Genomic DNA, 17653 nt, shown 5'->3' on the forward strand with positions numbered 1-17653 from the left:
TTCACAATACTTGTAAGTAATCGGATGCTCTTGCGCCCATCTTCAACAGAACTCTTTTTTTATCTTCTAATTACAGAGCTAGCTGTGTGTGATGCTCCTTTTAATGTAAGGGATTTGTACAGGGGTCAGTGAGGGAATTAAGGGCGGGACGAGGCTTGACTTTCAGGCCAGCCGTCTTTTTTAAAAAAGCACCCTCAATTTGTAAAGCAAATACAGCTGTTTGGCACCACTCAAACACAAACATGGACTTCCCACTGCACTTTGCACACCCTTTCAAAAGTGGAAACACACCTTAAAGGGCAGTATTTTAAAGCAGGTTGGATCTGTTTATCTTCCGTGTAAGATTAAACTCAGAGTAAGGGCAGAACTCGGCAAAATAAAGGACCAAATACGCAGTTGGAGAACAAAAGAGAAGGTAACTTAACACAGCCGAGCTATTTGGAGAACTTACATTATTTAGGTATGTTTGGAAAAAAAAGGTTAAAAAAAAATTAATCACTTAATGTGTTTGAAAATGTCACCCTGAAAGAGAAACTAATAATTCTGGAAGGGAAGCATTGGTCTTCTAGCACTTTCCTGGACCCTGTTGTAGGGTTCATACACTTGTGACTGCAGCAGAGGCACCATAGGTTCCAGTACCACTGCCAATTACCCATGTGAGGATAGAATAGAAATTTGTCAGAAATTTGAGACAGTACAGCTATTTTATTATGGCAAACTACTAAACCAAACTGTACTAAAATGTTCATGTATGTTGTACCAGAGACTAGAATGAGTGAAGAGAGAGAGAGAGAGAAAAGAGCCAAATCCTTGATGCAAACTCTGGGCATACTACACAGTTGATCATGTGACCCTATGAATTTGCAAAGTAATTTTCAGCCAAGAGTCATCAATTCTGGTATAATCAGCCACATTTTTTTGGCAAGAAGAAAATTCTGTAAGAAGAGATACCCAAAAAGCTCAGAGAGCAGCAAAGGCCTGTAACATCAGCCTTACCTGTTTCTACTGTTTAACATCTTTTAATAAAAGCTGTTGCCCAAAATGAATCTAGATTTTTGTGGGGCTTTACTACCATGGAGTATTTACAGAGTGTTGTTTCTAACCACACTTTGACTCTGTAACTGCAGCTAAGGGACAGACAGCTTCACTCCCAAGTTTTTGATGGCACAACTGGCCTCCTGTTTTTATCAGGTGAGAATTTGTCCTTCATGGATTGGGAAGAACTAAGTAGATGAAATCTGCTTACTCCTGGGTAACGTTAGTATTTCTTTTTAGCCATAGTAAGATTTGAACTACATAATGTTTATTATCTAAGCAATTTAATGTAAGCCGGTTTAAAAGAGTACTTTTCTGCTCTGGAAGAGCTGGTAGCGAAACACCTGGAACAGTTTGAAAGAAAAGAAGAGGTAGCTTTGGTATTTCCATGGCTCTTCAGCTAAAAACAAGCCTGAAGAAAACTCTCCCTGAGAATCAGTGGTAACATGTGCCTATCACATGAAATAATGTCTGCTTGCTTACATCAAGTACAAATGAGTTCTCCATACTCTGAAGCGTAGATAGAATTACATCTCTTTGAATCACATCTTGGCGATAATAGGCCCTCTGCATCACAAGCCCATGTGTAATCACAGAGCAGTAATTTTCTAGAAATTTAACTTGGAATTGTGTTTTTCTTGTCTCCTTAACCTGTATGATGCCATACCATTGATGGTTTGTAAAGACAATAGTGTGAAAGTCAGAACTAAACAACTGGAAAATTGTCAGCATTTGTGAGAAAAAATTTAATGCGTCAAACTACACTGGTGATACATATATCAGCCTTTAGAATGCAGCTATTAGATACTAGTAATCATTAGGTTACTAAATTGGAATAACTTTCTGAACATGGTCTTTTCTGAACATGATCTCTTCTATAATGAATGATAATTTTATAAAGATGCAAAGTAAACCATCATCACACCACTTGGCAATGCATCCAATCCCAGCTATAAAACTGTAGCTCACCATGAGTAGTTTCCCCAGTTAAACTATCTGGTGTGTACGTACGGTGTATCACAGTTTATCAGTGCAAATGCAGTACCAGCTGGTACTTCGTTAGTTGAGTTGGACGAGTAAAACGTTAAGAAAACTGCAGACTTTCAAGAAACTTGGGAACATACAGTTTTGAGGAAGTTTCAGCCTGCAGGAAACTCAGACTTGCAGAATGTCTGCTCATTGTTCTAGGCCTCAAAAAACAGTCTGTTAGCCAGGTTAAGGGATGACTCATCCTCGGACTGGCAAGTTTAATTTGTTTTCCGCTATTGGCCTCCCAGAGAGAAGATGAAATTCTATTTCCACATTTTAAAAGGCTTTGGGTAGATAAGGGTAAAGCTATTTTTATAGTGAAAGTCACCATGAAGGTTAATGCCATTCAGCTATCATAAATCTGGTTAGTATCAGTCCATCAGTTAAAAGAAACTTAGCAAGAATCACAGGTATAAAAAAAACACGGCAAAAGTGACTACTCGGGTAAGTTAAAAGGCCGTGTTTGCACCTCATCCAATTAAAAATAAATAAAATCAAGTCCCTCAAAAAATAATTAATCTTCCTTTACCTCCCCACCATGGCCACTTTCCTGTTTCATCTATTGAAATTCAAGGGAGTTCTTTTTCGGTTTTGTTTTGTTTTGTTTTTTTCTTTTAACCACAAGCCAGTATGTTTAGGACAAAGAGAAGACTCATTAAAGCCACTGTAATGCAAATGACACGGACGTTACACGAAAAATACTTCGCTACCAGAATAATTAAATAAACACTGAGCTAGTGCAAACTTGGAAAGTCCTGTAGGATTATTCTCCAAGCTTTTTTCCTGTACACATGCAAAATTCCATACTTTTTGTGAGCTTTAGTGTGATGTTGGACTCAATGATCTTAAGGGTCTTTTCCAACCTAAATGATTCTATGATTCTATGTTTATAGAAGCCTTCTAAATTCATCAAAAGTTGAAGAGGAAAGAAATCTGCTTTGGGAAGCATTGTAAAAAATTTAAAAGTGCATAGTAAAGTGCTCAGCTATTCAATAAATAGTGAAGTAGAAGTCACACAGAAGATAAGTATTAAAAACTGCTTTTCGGTCCAATTATTATGAAAAACAAATTTCACAAACTTAGCGTCAATGACGAATTGCATGCTCAAAGAATAGGAGATTACATTGTGTTAGTATCTTTCCATAATTCTTGCCTTCTCCTTTCTTCAGTGAAACTTCTTTTGTTGGGATAGGAAGAGCCTTGGGATTGTTGCTCTTTAGGTTTATTTTTTAAGAAAACCCACTAGCTTAAAGATTCTAAAGGTAAGCTGGTCTTCAATATACACACCAATAGCAGAAAATTACAGTACTGCACTCCTTTACAGTGACTACTGTTCATGGCAAAGTGTCTCCTTAAAAATATGTTAGTACATGAAAATTTGGGGTTTTTTTCTTGTGCAAATGATATTTCAAGTCCTTGTGGTTAGGAGAAAAGCCTGAAAATGTGAGCGCTTCTAAATGATCTAGAAAATAAAACATTTAAAGAACCCTTCTGTAATTCTAATAGTGTCAGGAATTTTAAGAACGTTGCATTTTGGCAATGTGATAGGACTTCTCAACGTTTAGGGCCAGCTGTGCTGGAAAAGCAAAAGCCGTAGCAAAACCAACAAAAAAAAACCAGCACCCAACTGTAAGCAAGCAAGGGCACAAAACAAAGCCAGGTTTCATTCACTGATTTAAACAACTAAAGGGCTTTTTAAAATCAGTGAGCCAAATTCGGCTTTCCTCTGCTGACAGAAACATACAGCAGGTCTTCACTTCAGTTTCATTACTCAAAATTTACCCTGATACAAGGAGGTCATCTCTATCCTGCTCTGGGGGAAGGAGGGATTCTTTTATCTTTCTTCAAACCAGGGCACCTCTGTTAACACTGCTTTGCTGCACAGAAGTTGAGGTTGTCCCCTCCTCATTCGAAAGGACCTGCAGAAGGACACGGGAAGGCCAGCTGTAACTCAGACCTGTGAGGTTCCCTGCAGCTGCAGAAAACACACCCCACAGTGGTGTGATACAAAATGCCAAGGCCGCACCGGCTGCCTGCACCCCGGTGGCAGATCACACCACGTTAGGAAAGTAGTACACGTATGTCTCAGGTCTATGGAAAGAATTGCTTTGTTACTCCCGAGGCATGCTTCTTCCCTTCCTGTATTTCTGAATTGTCTCACCGTGTACAAGCAAAGGCAGTCCCTTTCATTGCTGTTAATAACAAAACGGTGACTTAACCTCACCAGAAGTACTAGCAAGTGCATTCAACTTCTGGGATCTTCACCATACTCAGTATGTTGTACACTTGTGGCAAACTTGTATCTAATAAAAGCTACTTATTGTTATCTACTCTTCACCACTTTAAAGATACAAATTAAGGAAATTAAGTCTAGTTAATGTTAACTGTAGTTAAAGTTGATAAAAAGGTCGTCTTTTGTGCTGTGCAAGTACTCCCTTTAAAAAGGTCAGTTGTACTAGTACAGCCTGATAAAAATACAAATGTGAGATACTGTAACATTAGACTGCACATGCTCTGTGTTTGAGGGGTTTTTTTAATCCATTTTTCTTCCTCCCTTCCCAACATCTAAAAAATATTTAGAAATAAAGCAGAAAACGCATTTCAGTGCTCACTTAAAACAATTTCTCCCTATACTTTTCATGAACTTTTTCATCATAATTTTCTACCAAATCTTTGAATGACCACATGAGATGATGATCTCTTCTTTGACCAGATGATGCAAAGCTATCCAGTCTATCAGGCTGAGTCAAACACTATCCATCCAGTTCATCATTCTCAAGCTTAATACTCTCTGCTAATACAGCTGGTTCTTTCTTGTTTAGTACCATGGAAGTAGTAGGAATTTCAACAGCAGCACAGTCCTGTTCACTTGTTTTACTGGATACAGAAGAAGACGGCTGAGATGGTGTCACAAGAAAAAGTGGAGTTCGCTTCAGCTTTACTACACGGTTGCTTACGGGCTTCCTAGACACTGCGATCTTGAACGTCATTTGACATGGTGTCCCATTGTCAGCACTCTGCCTTCCACAGGGCGCCTGGGAATTGCTGGGCACCGATGTGCATGTTGTGGATACAGTTTCGGAAGCTACTTTGCACAGCGTCAAACTTTCACGATTGGGTCGTTTAAGAGTCACTGCAGAACGTGAAGCATTGCAAGCAGCTACCTTTAATGAAGCTGAGTTCTTGACTTTGATATGGGTACTCGTTGAGGGACCTGAGAATCTAATTGGCTTGGGACCCGCTTTACATGGTAAATAGTCTTCCTCTTCAGTAAAGTCAATTAATCGTCTGTAAAACAAAGAACTTCAATTAAAGAAACAAACTACGTACATAAATTTTTCTTTTTATAACATTATTACAAAACAATCTGTGACAGCCATCCACAGATCTGAGGTTCTTTTAATTTTTGCTTGTTACAGTATCATTTATGGTTCTCCACTGTTCATCACCACCGTCAGGCTTGCCTTTCTATGAATAGTACCATCAATCTCTTCTACCTGTGTAAGTAATATTACACATTAAAAATTGTAAGAGATATGGTGCACAAACTGCTAAGAGAAAATCAGTGAGACAGAAGACTGGAGGAGTTGTAGAAAGAAAATATTTAAATGCTACAGATTCCATCAGATACAAAATCCACTAAATACTAGTCTGATGTGTTTTAAGTTATCTACAAAAATGTAAGACCCAACTGCACATAAACACAAAACATAGAGTTCCACACTATGTAATTTGAGAAAAGAAGAAGAAAGATATTGCTTCCTTCTCCCTCCCCCATTTCTTTTCAATACAAATGATTATGGATAATCTTTCAAGAAAAAATGTTTTTTTAAAAAAAAAGAACCTATGTAAGAAAGCCTACGGAGTTTCATGGCAACTCTAATTGGCACAAGTAGACAGCATTTTTAAAGTATTATACAAATGCTGTTTCTCAGTGTTGCCAAAGAAAAATGGACAGACACCTAGATTTTAATTCCTCAAGGAAATAATAAACGATGCCATAGAAATCCAGGTTACACTAAAACAGCTGATCAGGACATTAGAACGCCTGAAACCCAACAAAACAAAAGCTAGAGTCAGCTAAAGGCCAGGTCAGAGGGATGATCAGTAAATATAAATCAAAATCATTTTTGGAGAGATGAGGAAGGGGGAGGAAAGAACACAGAGACCAAATTAAACTCAGAGAATATTAACAATTCATTTAAAAATGTGTCAAAACAAAAGCTGTCAAACTGTGGCTCTATTGCTGGCTCCTACATGGGTGGGGTAAAGCTACTAAAACCTGGTAGTAGGAGAAAGAACATGTATGAATCAGATTATATCTAGATTTTGAGCTGACAAAGAAAAGCAGTAGCTTTAACTGACCTGATTGTCAGGAATGAAGAAACATTTAGCTGGCGGGTCAGTACTGTAAACAGGCTATGAACTATGAGAGCCACTAAAGAACAGCTTAAAAGATACACTACAAAAGCATTGCTATTCTTCAGGGTACTGGCATTTTGGATTTTAAAAGATCTGTGAAATGCCACAGGGATTCATACCAAAAGAATAAACAATATCTGAGAGTAATATTTCTTATTATTGCTCTTATAAAACTGGTATATGGTGACACTGTTCAAACAGAAAGCCTGCAAATAACCTAGTACTTATTATGAGTCCAGGGAGGTTTTCCTCAGAGCCGTAAGGTGAGAACGTATTCTCAACATCTGCACATCCTAAATCAAAAGAACCACCAAAACAAAAAGGAAAGCTTAAACATTCAAAGATTTGGTGCTTCAACAGTAGCAATGAAGTATAGGTAAAATATAATCAGTAACTAGGTTCATTTACAATACTTCAAGGCAGTATATGGTCTCACCAGGATCACTGTGGTACATCAGGAGTTTTAGCTGAAACCTGAACAGCGCTTTTTTGAAGGTGCAGAAGAATAGAGAAGACAAATCAAAGCAGAGAGATGGGAGATAAAGCAGGCAATGGTAGTAGAGGAGCATTCAGGAGTGTATGTAGGCTGTTTGGCAATCTAGGGATCAAATGATCACAGTCGTTCTTATTTGAGCTATGAAAAGCAAAGAATGCAGTATCCAAAAAAAAAAAAAATGGGGAGGGTGGGGAGATAGGAGTTTTCGATTGGATCATTGTGCTGATGTGGCTCTGTGGCTGCTGCTGAAATGACAGTGTGGCCAGGGACAAGGAAGGTCAGCAGGATCCTCTTCTCCTATCTAGCAGCAAAGAGGCTGTAGGGTGGCTCAGACCAACTGTGTAGCTGCACCTGCAAAGGCTGCTTTTAGGCAGTGTCTTGAGAATGGAGGTGTAGTCAAAAGTATCACCGTAAACCTGCAAAGAAGAAATTCTAGAAATTCCTTCTAAAAGGCAGGCATCTCACATACGTGAAAATCAGTTAACCGTTTAAAGTTTTCAGTTAAATTTCTTTTTTAGCAGTCCATTTAACTAATACTGCTCTCTACTTTTTGAAATTACTCCTTCCCACTCTAAAATGATATTTTAAAGGCTGAAGAAGTAGAATAGAATAGAGAAGAGTTTTGGCAGCCTAAAAAAGGTAATTTGTTTCTAGCAACTTCAGTTCTGCAATTAAGCTCTCTGATTATAAGACATTTTATAAAAACGTAAGCAGAAAATTCAGAGAAAACTCAACATTCATAGCTATTCAAAGAACCTGAAATTATAAAAAAAAGAAAGATTGTGCTGTATTTCTGCTTTATTTTAAGCCACCTATGCAAATCAGCATACCTTTTATGAACTGGAGGCATACGATGCAAACTGCCTTTCAAAGGGCGTTCTTCAAGAGTCCAACATTCAATCAGCTCCTGAGGCACTCTCCAGTAGCTGACACCTGCATTTCAAAGGGACATTGTATTGATGAGCTGAGAGAACATAGTCAATATTACGTGTATATACACCTGACTAAATGAATGCGCGTATTTTATTATGTAGAATTTGAACTCTGAAACTATGCTGACATGAATGTTGCTCACAGCCAACGTGCTTCTAGGGCTTCCACCAGAGTGCCCAATGCTAGCAGGCTATCACCCCTTGCGTGTGGTGGCTCTCACTACATCTGTTCGTTCATGTCAACTCATGGCACCTTGTTGGAACATCCCTTAAGACTCTTCCCCCCCCCCAAATAGCCACTACTATGGGATATTTTACAACATGTTACTTACTGAATGAGTGAAAAAGTATGCAGAGTTTTTATTATACTTAATTGGCAAACATTTTTCTTTTTCTTATTTTTCTGCAAAAAAGTAGTACTGCTGAAATAAAAGAAAAAAATTAATACTCTACCTCTCCCTTCCCAGGCATCAAAAGCATCCATCATCTTTTTCAACTCAGCTACTGAGTAATAGCTCCAGATGTATTGGACGTTATTTCCAGCTTCTCTAGAAATATTGTTTTAAAGGTAACAGTTATGTGGTAAATCTAGCTAAGTCCTTAAAAATGTAATACTGATGAAATGTATCATTCTTTTTACCAACTCCTAACTGTAAGAACTTAATAGTAAATGTTTTGTAAAGTAGAAAGGAAAATGTTACTTAAATTTCATTTTCATTTGTATAAGAGGTTCTAAATAGCCATCCTCCTATGATCTGCATGCCTGTGAACACCTATTGCTAAAAATGGGTATTCATGAAAGAATAGATGTTCATAAAAGAATAATTACACAATTAATGGTGTAAAATCTGTTTTTCTAAATCTCAATCATTTATTCAAAGGGAAAACAGAGTAGGAGGACAGATACCTGATACTATGTGTCCAAATACTCTTGGAATAAATATTAATGTTCCCCGCCTAAATTTAGGAAAATAAGCATCTTAATTATAAAGATGATGAAACATGAAAAGCTCTATCTTAATCATGTTTCAAAAGGTACACAGTGAAGTACACTTCTGACGCTGTACTGTGGGACCAAGAGAAAGACAAATTGCTTCCAGACACTCAGAAGTACAGGTCTACCAATAACTTATAATTACTGTCATAAAAATACATTAATAGCGCAGTAGAGATGTACATGTCCTTTAAAGAATTAAAACTATTTCCTTTCATCTTCAGTTCTTTTTGGTGTTAAATATTTCTTTCAGCTGTCTTAGAAGACTGCAAAACACAATTGCATTAATCACAACCAACTTTGTGAATATTTCTGGAACTTTTTCTGGATGGGGATTCATTCACTGTATTCAGTGTAAATATTGTCCTAAATTAGAAAGTAATTTTAAATGGTTGAGACATTTTTAAAATAGCAAGTAAAACATAATGAGAACTTACAGCAACTGCATGCTAGCCACCTTTTGTGGACTCTCTCAAATCCTTCTACTCCATGCTTAGTTTTTATCTTTTTGGTTCGTTTGTTTAATGTGACCATTGTATTAGCCAGCTGTTTTCAAAGCTGGAAAGAATCTGATTCCTTCCACGGATTTATAGTACAATAATGCTGTATTATGCTACATATAATAATATTTAGGTATTATTATAATACGTGAGTGTTCATTCTCACTTCGTAGTGCTTTCATGAGTTTGACAGTCATCTTACCTTTTGTAAATGCTTTTACTATGAATTTTCGTTCCTAGCTCCTTATTAATTGCATCAGTCCCATCAGCTCTTGTGGCATACACACCAATAATTTTACTTTCACAGCTTGCTCCAGAAGTGTTGAGATAGTGCAGGACCCAAACTGTAGGCTTGGTACAAACTAAATCATAAGAATGGCAGAAATCTAACAAAGCCTGGGAAAAAAACCAAACACAAAATACAGAATATTAATAAGACTACAATATTTTTCGTTGAATAAGCTTTCATATTTAAGTTTTCTTAACTGTACTGGTGAGCTCTTTTAAGTAAATCAAGGATGTAGTTTATCTAGAATAATGTGTGCAGTATTTCTTGTCTGATGTTAACAGACAATATTGTAAAACTAGGAGAAATTCACAAAAAGGCAACAGAAATACTTAAAGGCATGGCAAATCCCTAATATGAAGAGAAACTGAAAGGCCTGGAAATGTTTTATGCTTTTCAAAAGGAAATGAATAAGGGAGAATATGAAAGATATGGAACAATAGCTTACTAAGAGAACATAGATGACTGTGAGGACTAACACAGCCATACCTGGTAATATGAGTTAATTCCCAATCGGTTAATTAGAATTAGCTTTTAAGTTACAATACTCTAAAACAGACAAACCTTAGGATTTTAAATAATATATTAATTTTCTTTTCTCCTTTCTTGTTCTAAAAGAATGGCAAAGTACATTTTATCTTTCAAGTTTTAGGATTAATTTGTAAAACTGAAAAAAAAAAAACCAAACATCTTGAAGGGATCAAATCTAATCTCAAGTAAAATTTGAAGCCAAATAGGGAACTAAACAATGTCATTCCTACTATGCAAGTTTTACAGCAGACTTGCATGTAAAATAGAGTCAAATTTAAACTGTTGCTCTATTGCAATGATGGGAAAAGCTGATGTCCTTAACTACTGTGACTGCATTATCAACTCTAGGATTTCTTAACCTAAAACTCTGAATTTACTGGTGATTTAACGTAGTGATTAAAAGGTGCTAACTTGCACATACTGTAGTTTTAGTATCTGATGCTAATTAATGGTGTAGATTAGAAAGTACATCTTTAAAAATGTAAGAAATGTCAAGACCTTTTTAAGCTCTATATTTGACCTTAATGAATACGTCTCCATTTCATTGGCCAAATGGTCAGAGAGACTGTATGGATAAGGGATGCCAAAATAATCTGCTTCCTCCTGCAGTGCAATTCGAATTTGTTCATCTTCAGGAATCCGAACTTCTCCATGAAGATAATCCAAAAGATATTTAAAGAGGCTTCCATCTCGATCAATTAGACATGCTCCTGAAAACATAAATAAAATGATTTAAAATACTGCTTCCAGCAAGTGAAGACAGACTTGTCACATTCTACCAAATCATCAAGTAAAGCTTTTACATAAAACTTTTGTACTAGTTTTACTTACTTAGGAGGAGTAAGTATACTTTCTCTATTCTTTTAAAACTACTATTTTGTTTCCCTGGAATATTTGTTATTTGAAGATAAAATTCTTAGTGCAGTAAACATTTGGAATTTCAGTGAAATCACTAATCTGCATAGGACCATGCCAACATACAACCTCAGCTGTACTGCACTCCACTTAAAATGCTAAAATCCAATTCTAGATTCATTTCTAATTCTAACTGCAGATACATCTTTTCTTGCTATTGCAGAGATTTTTTCAATTTTGGATCTAGGCAATTTAAAAGAGTTAAAAGTAGCATCAGCTCCAGTACACATCTAGTCTAACCTTCCCTGAATATTGCTCAAGTTTTACAGTATTTTTGAAGCCAACTTCAATTTTATCTGTTTTCATATTCATACTGAAGGAGGACATTCCAAAGCCACCGTTTGGCCTGGGACAAGGCAGGGCTAAGCACTGTACAAACATGTATGTTTGCAAACATGAGTAGTCTTCTGGAATTCAGATTAATTACTCATAAGTATAAAGTCATGCATGCATAATTGTTTTACGTCCTGGAATTAAAGAAGCCAACTGATGCTCAGCAGATTGGGAAAAGAGATATACTATAAAATGCATAAATATATATAAAAACGTGTATTTGCCATAGAGCTCCCTGATCAGAATGTCATATTTACAGCTTGAATATATTTACCGGATTCATCCACTTTTAGAGGAAAGCGTCCACTAAACATAGAAGCTAACATTGAATCCTTAAAGCGGCATAAAGACTCGTGCCTGGCTGTGTATAAGCATCCTCGCACATTAAGTCGTAGAATACCCTGGACGTCTTCAGTCTTGCCCTCTTCCATTGCGTTTGCAAATGATTATAAGTACAAGCTATTAAAACCTGTAACAGATACAAACAAAAGTAAATCTAATGCCAGTTAAGACTGAACGTATTATATACAAGGCCTAAGCATTAGTTCAGCTCTTACATGTTTGTTACACAATACTGTAAATCAGCTTTGAAAACAGTTCTGGAGACATATTAGTGCAAATAGCCAAATACTCTATGCCTTTACTATAAAAAAATATGGCATTTTACTTTGCTAGGAAACAGGTTACTCTTTTGAGACAAATGGGTAAGCAGAATTATGTGGTATGTGTGAGCAGAGCACTGGAAGGACATTCTGGGAAATCTTGCTTTGCGTACAGTTCAATGCACTAAAAATGCAGTAATTTTGTACTAACAACTTGGCTTCTTTAAAATGTGATCTTTAATTAGGGATGCTTTAACTAGTTGTTGAAGCTATCACGTCATTAATGCCACATTGCCAATAAATACTCTTACTCGTGCCTGCCTTGAGCTCCCTGCAGGAGGGGGGCCCTGTCTGGGCAGAAAAAAATTAGCACAAGCAGAAGAAAATCTGCAAAACTGTTTGGGTTTGGGTTTTTTTTTGAGCATGTCCTTTGAGGATTACTAACTCCCACTACGCGCCTTTTGCCCGGGCATCTGCTATTGTTTCACCAAAATTAACTGATGAACTCGCAGCCCGCTGGGGAGACAGCTGGGCAGCCGCCCCCACAGCAGGCCGGGGCGCTCCCTCCCTTTCGTGGGGCGCTGCTCCGCGAAAAAAGGGAAAGCCCACCCCCGCCCCTTCGGGAGCCAGCCAGGGAAGGCGGCTCAGCTCCCCGCCCGGGGCCGCCCGTGGGCAGGGGGTCCCGCCGCGAGGCGGGGGCTGCCGCCGTCCCGCGTTACCTGCGCCGCCGCCTCCCGCGGCAGGGCCGCCTCGCCGGGCCTGGAGCGGGCTGGGCCGCCTGAGGGGCCGCCTCGGCTCCGCAAAATGGCGGCCGGGCGGCAGGAAGGGCCGGGCTGGAGCCTAGCGGGTAGTGGAGAGGGGCAGCCCGTGTGTCCGTGCGGCGCGGGGTGCCTGTGGCGCCATCCCCCTCCTCGGGGCCACCGCCGTCCGTCCGAGCTTCCCTACCCACGGGTATGGCGGGTCAGCCGGGTGTAGGGACCCCCATGGCTCTGCTGCCCCTACCTCCCCCACTTTGCCCGGGGGGGGTCCCTCAGGCACGGCTTTGGTTTCTGCATCTTCTAAAGTGAGGCAGACCCATGTAAACTTGGCTACTCTGTAAGGCAGAAACCATTCCTGATAATCTTTTTTTTTTTTTTTTTAATTACAAGTAAGTGTTTACTCAAAGTGGGTTTGATTCAATTGCTTTTTCTGTAGGCTCAAGAATATCGCAGCTTGAGCTATTCTTCTAACCCACAATGCTCCCATTTTACTTCATGGTGGTCTCAAAGCCTTCCTGGTCAGCTCGGACTGGGGCAGTGGCTTCGGCCCAAGGTGGAAGCCCAAGTGATGGGCGCTGGTTTCTCCTGCGGCTGCGCATCCCGAGTTGCAGCACTGAGACAGGTGCTTTCACAAGGATGATGTGATGCTGGTACGTGCTCTGAATCTGAAGATGGAGAGGTCTGCTTTGGTTAAAATGGGGGACAAAGGCAGAAAAAATTAGCCTCAGGTCAGCCGGTGTTTTCTGGCCTACTTTGACATGACTGCTTGTCCCTTTGAGCAGACCAACTTGCTAGCTTGTGTGCCAGCACCAGTCTGTTTAGTTCTAGCTAATATATATGAATGCAGGCATCATAGCTCTTAATTTGCTTTCCTGTTGCTTGCCTGTGAAATTGGGGGCTTTTTTCTGCTTCAGACTTGTATGCATTTTTTAGAGCAAACTATTAATGCATTAAAATAGCATGGATGAATGCAGGCAAGGTGCTTCACCCTCATACAGCGGTTTCACAAAGGCTTACAGAAACAGTGTCCTATTAAAAGGAATTGCTTATGTCTGACATACAGTTGCTTGCCCACCAAAATGCATGCATAAACAATGGAAAGGTGAAAAAATTAGATTCTCATTACGCTTTTGTCTCAGCGTCATTATGAAAAATTTCCGTACACATGAAAAATGGTTCTAACATGCAGCCATATTTAAAAAAAAAAAGTTTATGTCTAGTTCCCACTTAACTTTGTAAGCAAATAAAGAAGAATTTCTTTTTTGCCATAACATACGGTAAGAACCTATCCCTATGGATACAACTGCCAAATAACTAGTAGTTGTGTGCAAAAGTTAACGGGGCCAAACTCTCGGTTTCTGCAAACTTTCTCAAGTTATAGGCCAATTATATGTTTAGAAAATATAGTAAGAAATAACTAAATCCCAAATGTTAACAATATATTTTCATTGCTATCTGAAGTCCAGTAAAAATCCAGTTATTTAACTGTACACCGCATTATAAGAAATGTGCCCATATTGAATTTAAATAGTTTCTCTGTATTTACGTTAGCAAATTAACTCAGTTGTATCTACATTTCCTATTGATTTTTCATTTTGTATCATCCTGGTTTTTTACTCACCATTTCCCTTTGGAGGTGCTTTGTTACCGTATTTAAGGTATTTAAAACTTCAGCCACAAGTTCACTTGCTCAAACTTGTTCACTTGGTCAAATCAAAGGATGCGTAACAAATAATCACAGAGCAGCCACAGTTCCAACTGTGTAGCTTTCTGTATTCTGGTCTGTTGCTACATTTTGATTTTGAGAATACTGAAATATTCATAGGCTACTGTGTTTTCAGTTACTGTTTAGGACCATAGACTTGTAATTCAGACTTCCCTTCAGTCAAGTGAAGGACATTAAAGGAAAGAGCCATCTAAATCATGTTGCATCTGGTCCTAGTAGGGAGATAATAAATTCTCTTTGAAATTGTGTAACTCTGAGTGATCACTTACTACTTCGAACTCGCTTCTTTTTATCTTAATGTCGATTTGCATTAGAATGGCAGTTAAAACTACAGTAAATACTTCACATGTTTCATTTTCCTTAGCAACTAAGCATGCTACAGTTGCAGCAAAGAGAGGAAATGGCATGCCAAGCAACACGGCTCTCGTGCTATCTGAATAGTTCTTGGCTAAGAATGTACCCAGAAGCCAGGTCTTTAATGCTTAATATCTGATTAATTAAATAAGCACACAAGTTACAACATGCCACTGAATGCAATACAGACTGATAATTCATGGATGTTGGACTTCCTATAAAATAAGTGAAAATAAGTATAATAGATAATTTTTGTGGAATAATGGTGTCTGGCTTAACTATATCTTTAGTAAGGATATACTGTGTGTTGTCCCTTACTCACTGGGAATAGTTCATACATAGCAATTGCAACTTAAATGTGGCCACTGTTGTCAAATGTTACAATATAGTTTAAGTTATGACTTGAGTCCTTTTCACTGTAAAACATTCACTTAATGAAGCTGCAGCTTTCCATGCTTGCTCTCCTTTAAGCTGGCTTGGTTTTGCCTCAAAAGTCTGAACAATGTTCCTTCACGTATTTCTGCATTGGGAGACCAGAACAATATACATGGTTTCAGTCAATATGTGTGTACACACACACACACACACAAACAGTGCTATAGGTAAGTTTTGGAGCTCAGATTTGACCATGTGAAAAATCATTACTATTCAAGCTTAGTACAGCATGTACTTGGTATAGAAGCATGCAGCATAACCAGCCTGCACAAGCAAACTGCCTTTTGAGCTCTGTGTTCTTGGGAAACAAACACAGGGACTTTTTTGTTTTGATTTCCACTAGTTTCCAAAGGAAGCCAGGCTTACACGCTCATCCTCTATGTTTGTGTTTCAATTTACTAATTTCAGTCAAATTTGATGGAGAGGAAGATGCATTAAGAAATGAATTTTCATTAAGCTTGTGCAAGAAAGGGTGTGATTAGAGGAAGATGTGTTCTTAATACTATAATTTCAGGAAAAACTATAGCACAAGCTCAAGTCTTGTTGGACATCAAAGAATCCACAGAGGTAGAAGCTGTTCTATGTCATCTACCCACCAGAAGCGCTTTAGTCGTAGCTCACGCTTTACTAGACCCTATGGGATTAATTCCTCTTTTTTCTTTTTTCTTTTTTTAATTCAGATTTTTCTCAGAGATGGATCTGCAAGTATCTAGTAAGATACAAATTCAATACAACACTTCCCACATGGTTAGGGCTCTTACAACAGGTTTGTCTGTTTGTCTTTCCCTCACTCCCTCTCATTTCTATTCAGTTTAAAGACCAGTCATAGAATCCCAAATGACTGAAAACCAGAATTCTGCTCCTAATATATATTTAAGATATATAGGCTGTGAAACTTGGCAGCGCTTTAAGCTCTTCCCCACTTTGAGCAGCTGGCAATTAACTGGAGATTTTTACATGTGAAATGTTACAGTGTGGGAGTTCCTCAGTGGAGTGTAAAGGAAAGTATGACCACAGGTGGAAATGCAATACTTGATGTTTTATTTTAAATTTATTGCCTGCAGTAGTGACATAAACATCAAATGGAAGCAAAATTGGTGATTGCCACTTCAGGACTTGGGACTGTTGTAAAACTGGAGGAAATGAAAACTCATGATTGGATCTGGAGGAAAACACTGCCTTCTGGAAAGGATAAGGAGGTAAGTTTTATTTGATTGGTTTTCTATTTTTAAAGTTACATAAGATTATTTGCTTTTTTACTTGGCCAGAGTTTTACAGTGGCTACAGTCTTTTCCAAGTTGCCTTGTAAGGGGGAATGTACCAAAGGCATATAAGGTATGCTGGATCAAATCTGTATTTTAAGGGGATTGCATAGAAGCATAGGGTTTTGCAGCTTCAGGGCCACACTGAGAAACTGTGCCATGTATCATATGCAAATTAAGAAAAGGTAGAAAAGAGAGACTCTCCAGATGCTGTTTGCAGCAGATTATGAAAATAATAAGTTCATAAAGATACATTTTCAATTAATGCCAATGATACTTCTTGTGTGATTCCTTTGATTTACCTTATAGCACATTGTAATGTTAGCACACGGAAAGGTAAGATTTTCATGATGACTACTGCATTATGGAACCTAATGCTGTTTTTCAACCTTCCACATCTCTGTAAATCTTCAAATAAATTAAAACGTTAACTCTCTTAAGATTTTCACAAAACTGTTTACTGTAAATTTATTTATTCCTGGATCAAATTTAGGAACTAATGTCCACCTGAACTAATGGTAGGACTGGGCACACATAGCCAGTGAAAGAGAATGTATGTGAAGGCAGTGTTAAAGAGCAAGGGCTTTTGGGCTCAGAACAGATTTTAGGGAAAAGCATATTATTAGACTAAAATACTTCTTTGCAATTCTCAGTCCTAATATTACCTAAACCAAACTAAAAGTGGGCTTGCTCAAATTCTGACATCTGAGACTCCTACCCTTACAAGTCAGTAAGTATGCAGGCCACATGCATACTTGCTATAATCTATTTGTTTTCATAACTGTCTTGATGACTGTCTATTAATTGTTTGTTATTTCATCTATTAATAGTAGCTAAAGATAAGCCAAAAGGAAATTTAACTTTCCACTGAGAAGGAATTACATTGATTTCTCCTTTTAACCTAAAGGAACTCTTTGAACAGAAAACCAAATACCTCAAACTCTTCCTAAAAATCTGACAGCCAGGTGGAACATCAACAGTTCCCTACTCCCTTCCTCACAGTGTACTGGGATTGATGCTAAGTGTTTATACAATTTCTTTTT

The 17653-nt window shown here is 38.1% G+C and overlaps 1 protein-coding gene across 1 annotated transcript; it reads right to left on the reverse strand.

The window, feature by feature from the left end:
• Positions 1 to 1757: 1757 nt before the first annotated feature.
• On the reverse strand, positions 1758 to 12850 carry KCTD18 (potassium channel tetramerization domain containing 18). Its single transcript, XM_076342329.1, has 7 exons — positions 12795 to 12850; positions 11748 to 11942; positions 10724 to 10935; positions 9611 to 9804; positions 8368 to 8462; positions 7813 to 7915; positions 1758 to 5352 (listed from the first exon to the last, which is right to left on the reverse strand). Exons 2-7 carry the CDS (start codon positions 11902 to 11904, stop codon positions 4818 to 4820), a joined length of 1296 nt encoding a protein of 431 aa, XP_076198444.1. The 5' UTR covers positions 11905 to 11942; positions 12795 to 12850; the 3' UTR covers positions 1758 to 4817.
• Positions 12851 to 17653: the final 4803 nt, after the last annotated feature.

This window comes from Aptenodytes patagonicus, chromosome 6, assembly GCF_965638725.1.
Source record: "Aptenodytes patagonicus chromosome 6, bAptPat1.pri.cur, whole genome shotgun sequence".
Classification (NCBI taxonomy): domain Eukaryota; kingdom Metazoa; phylum Chordata; class Aves; order Sphenisciformes; family Spheniscidae; genus Aptenodytes; species Aptenodytes patagonicus.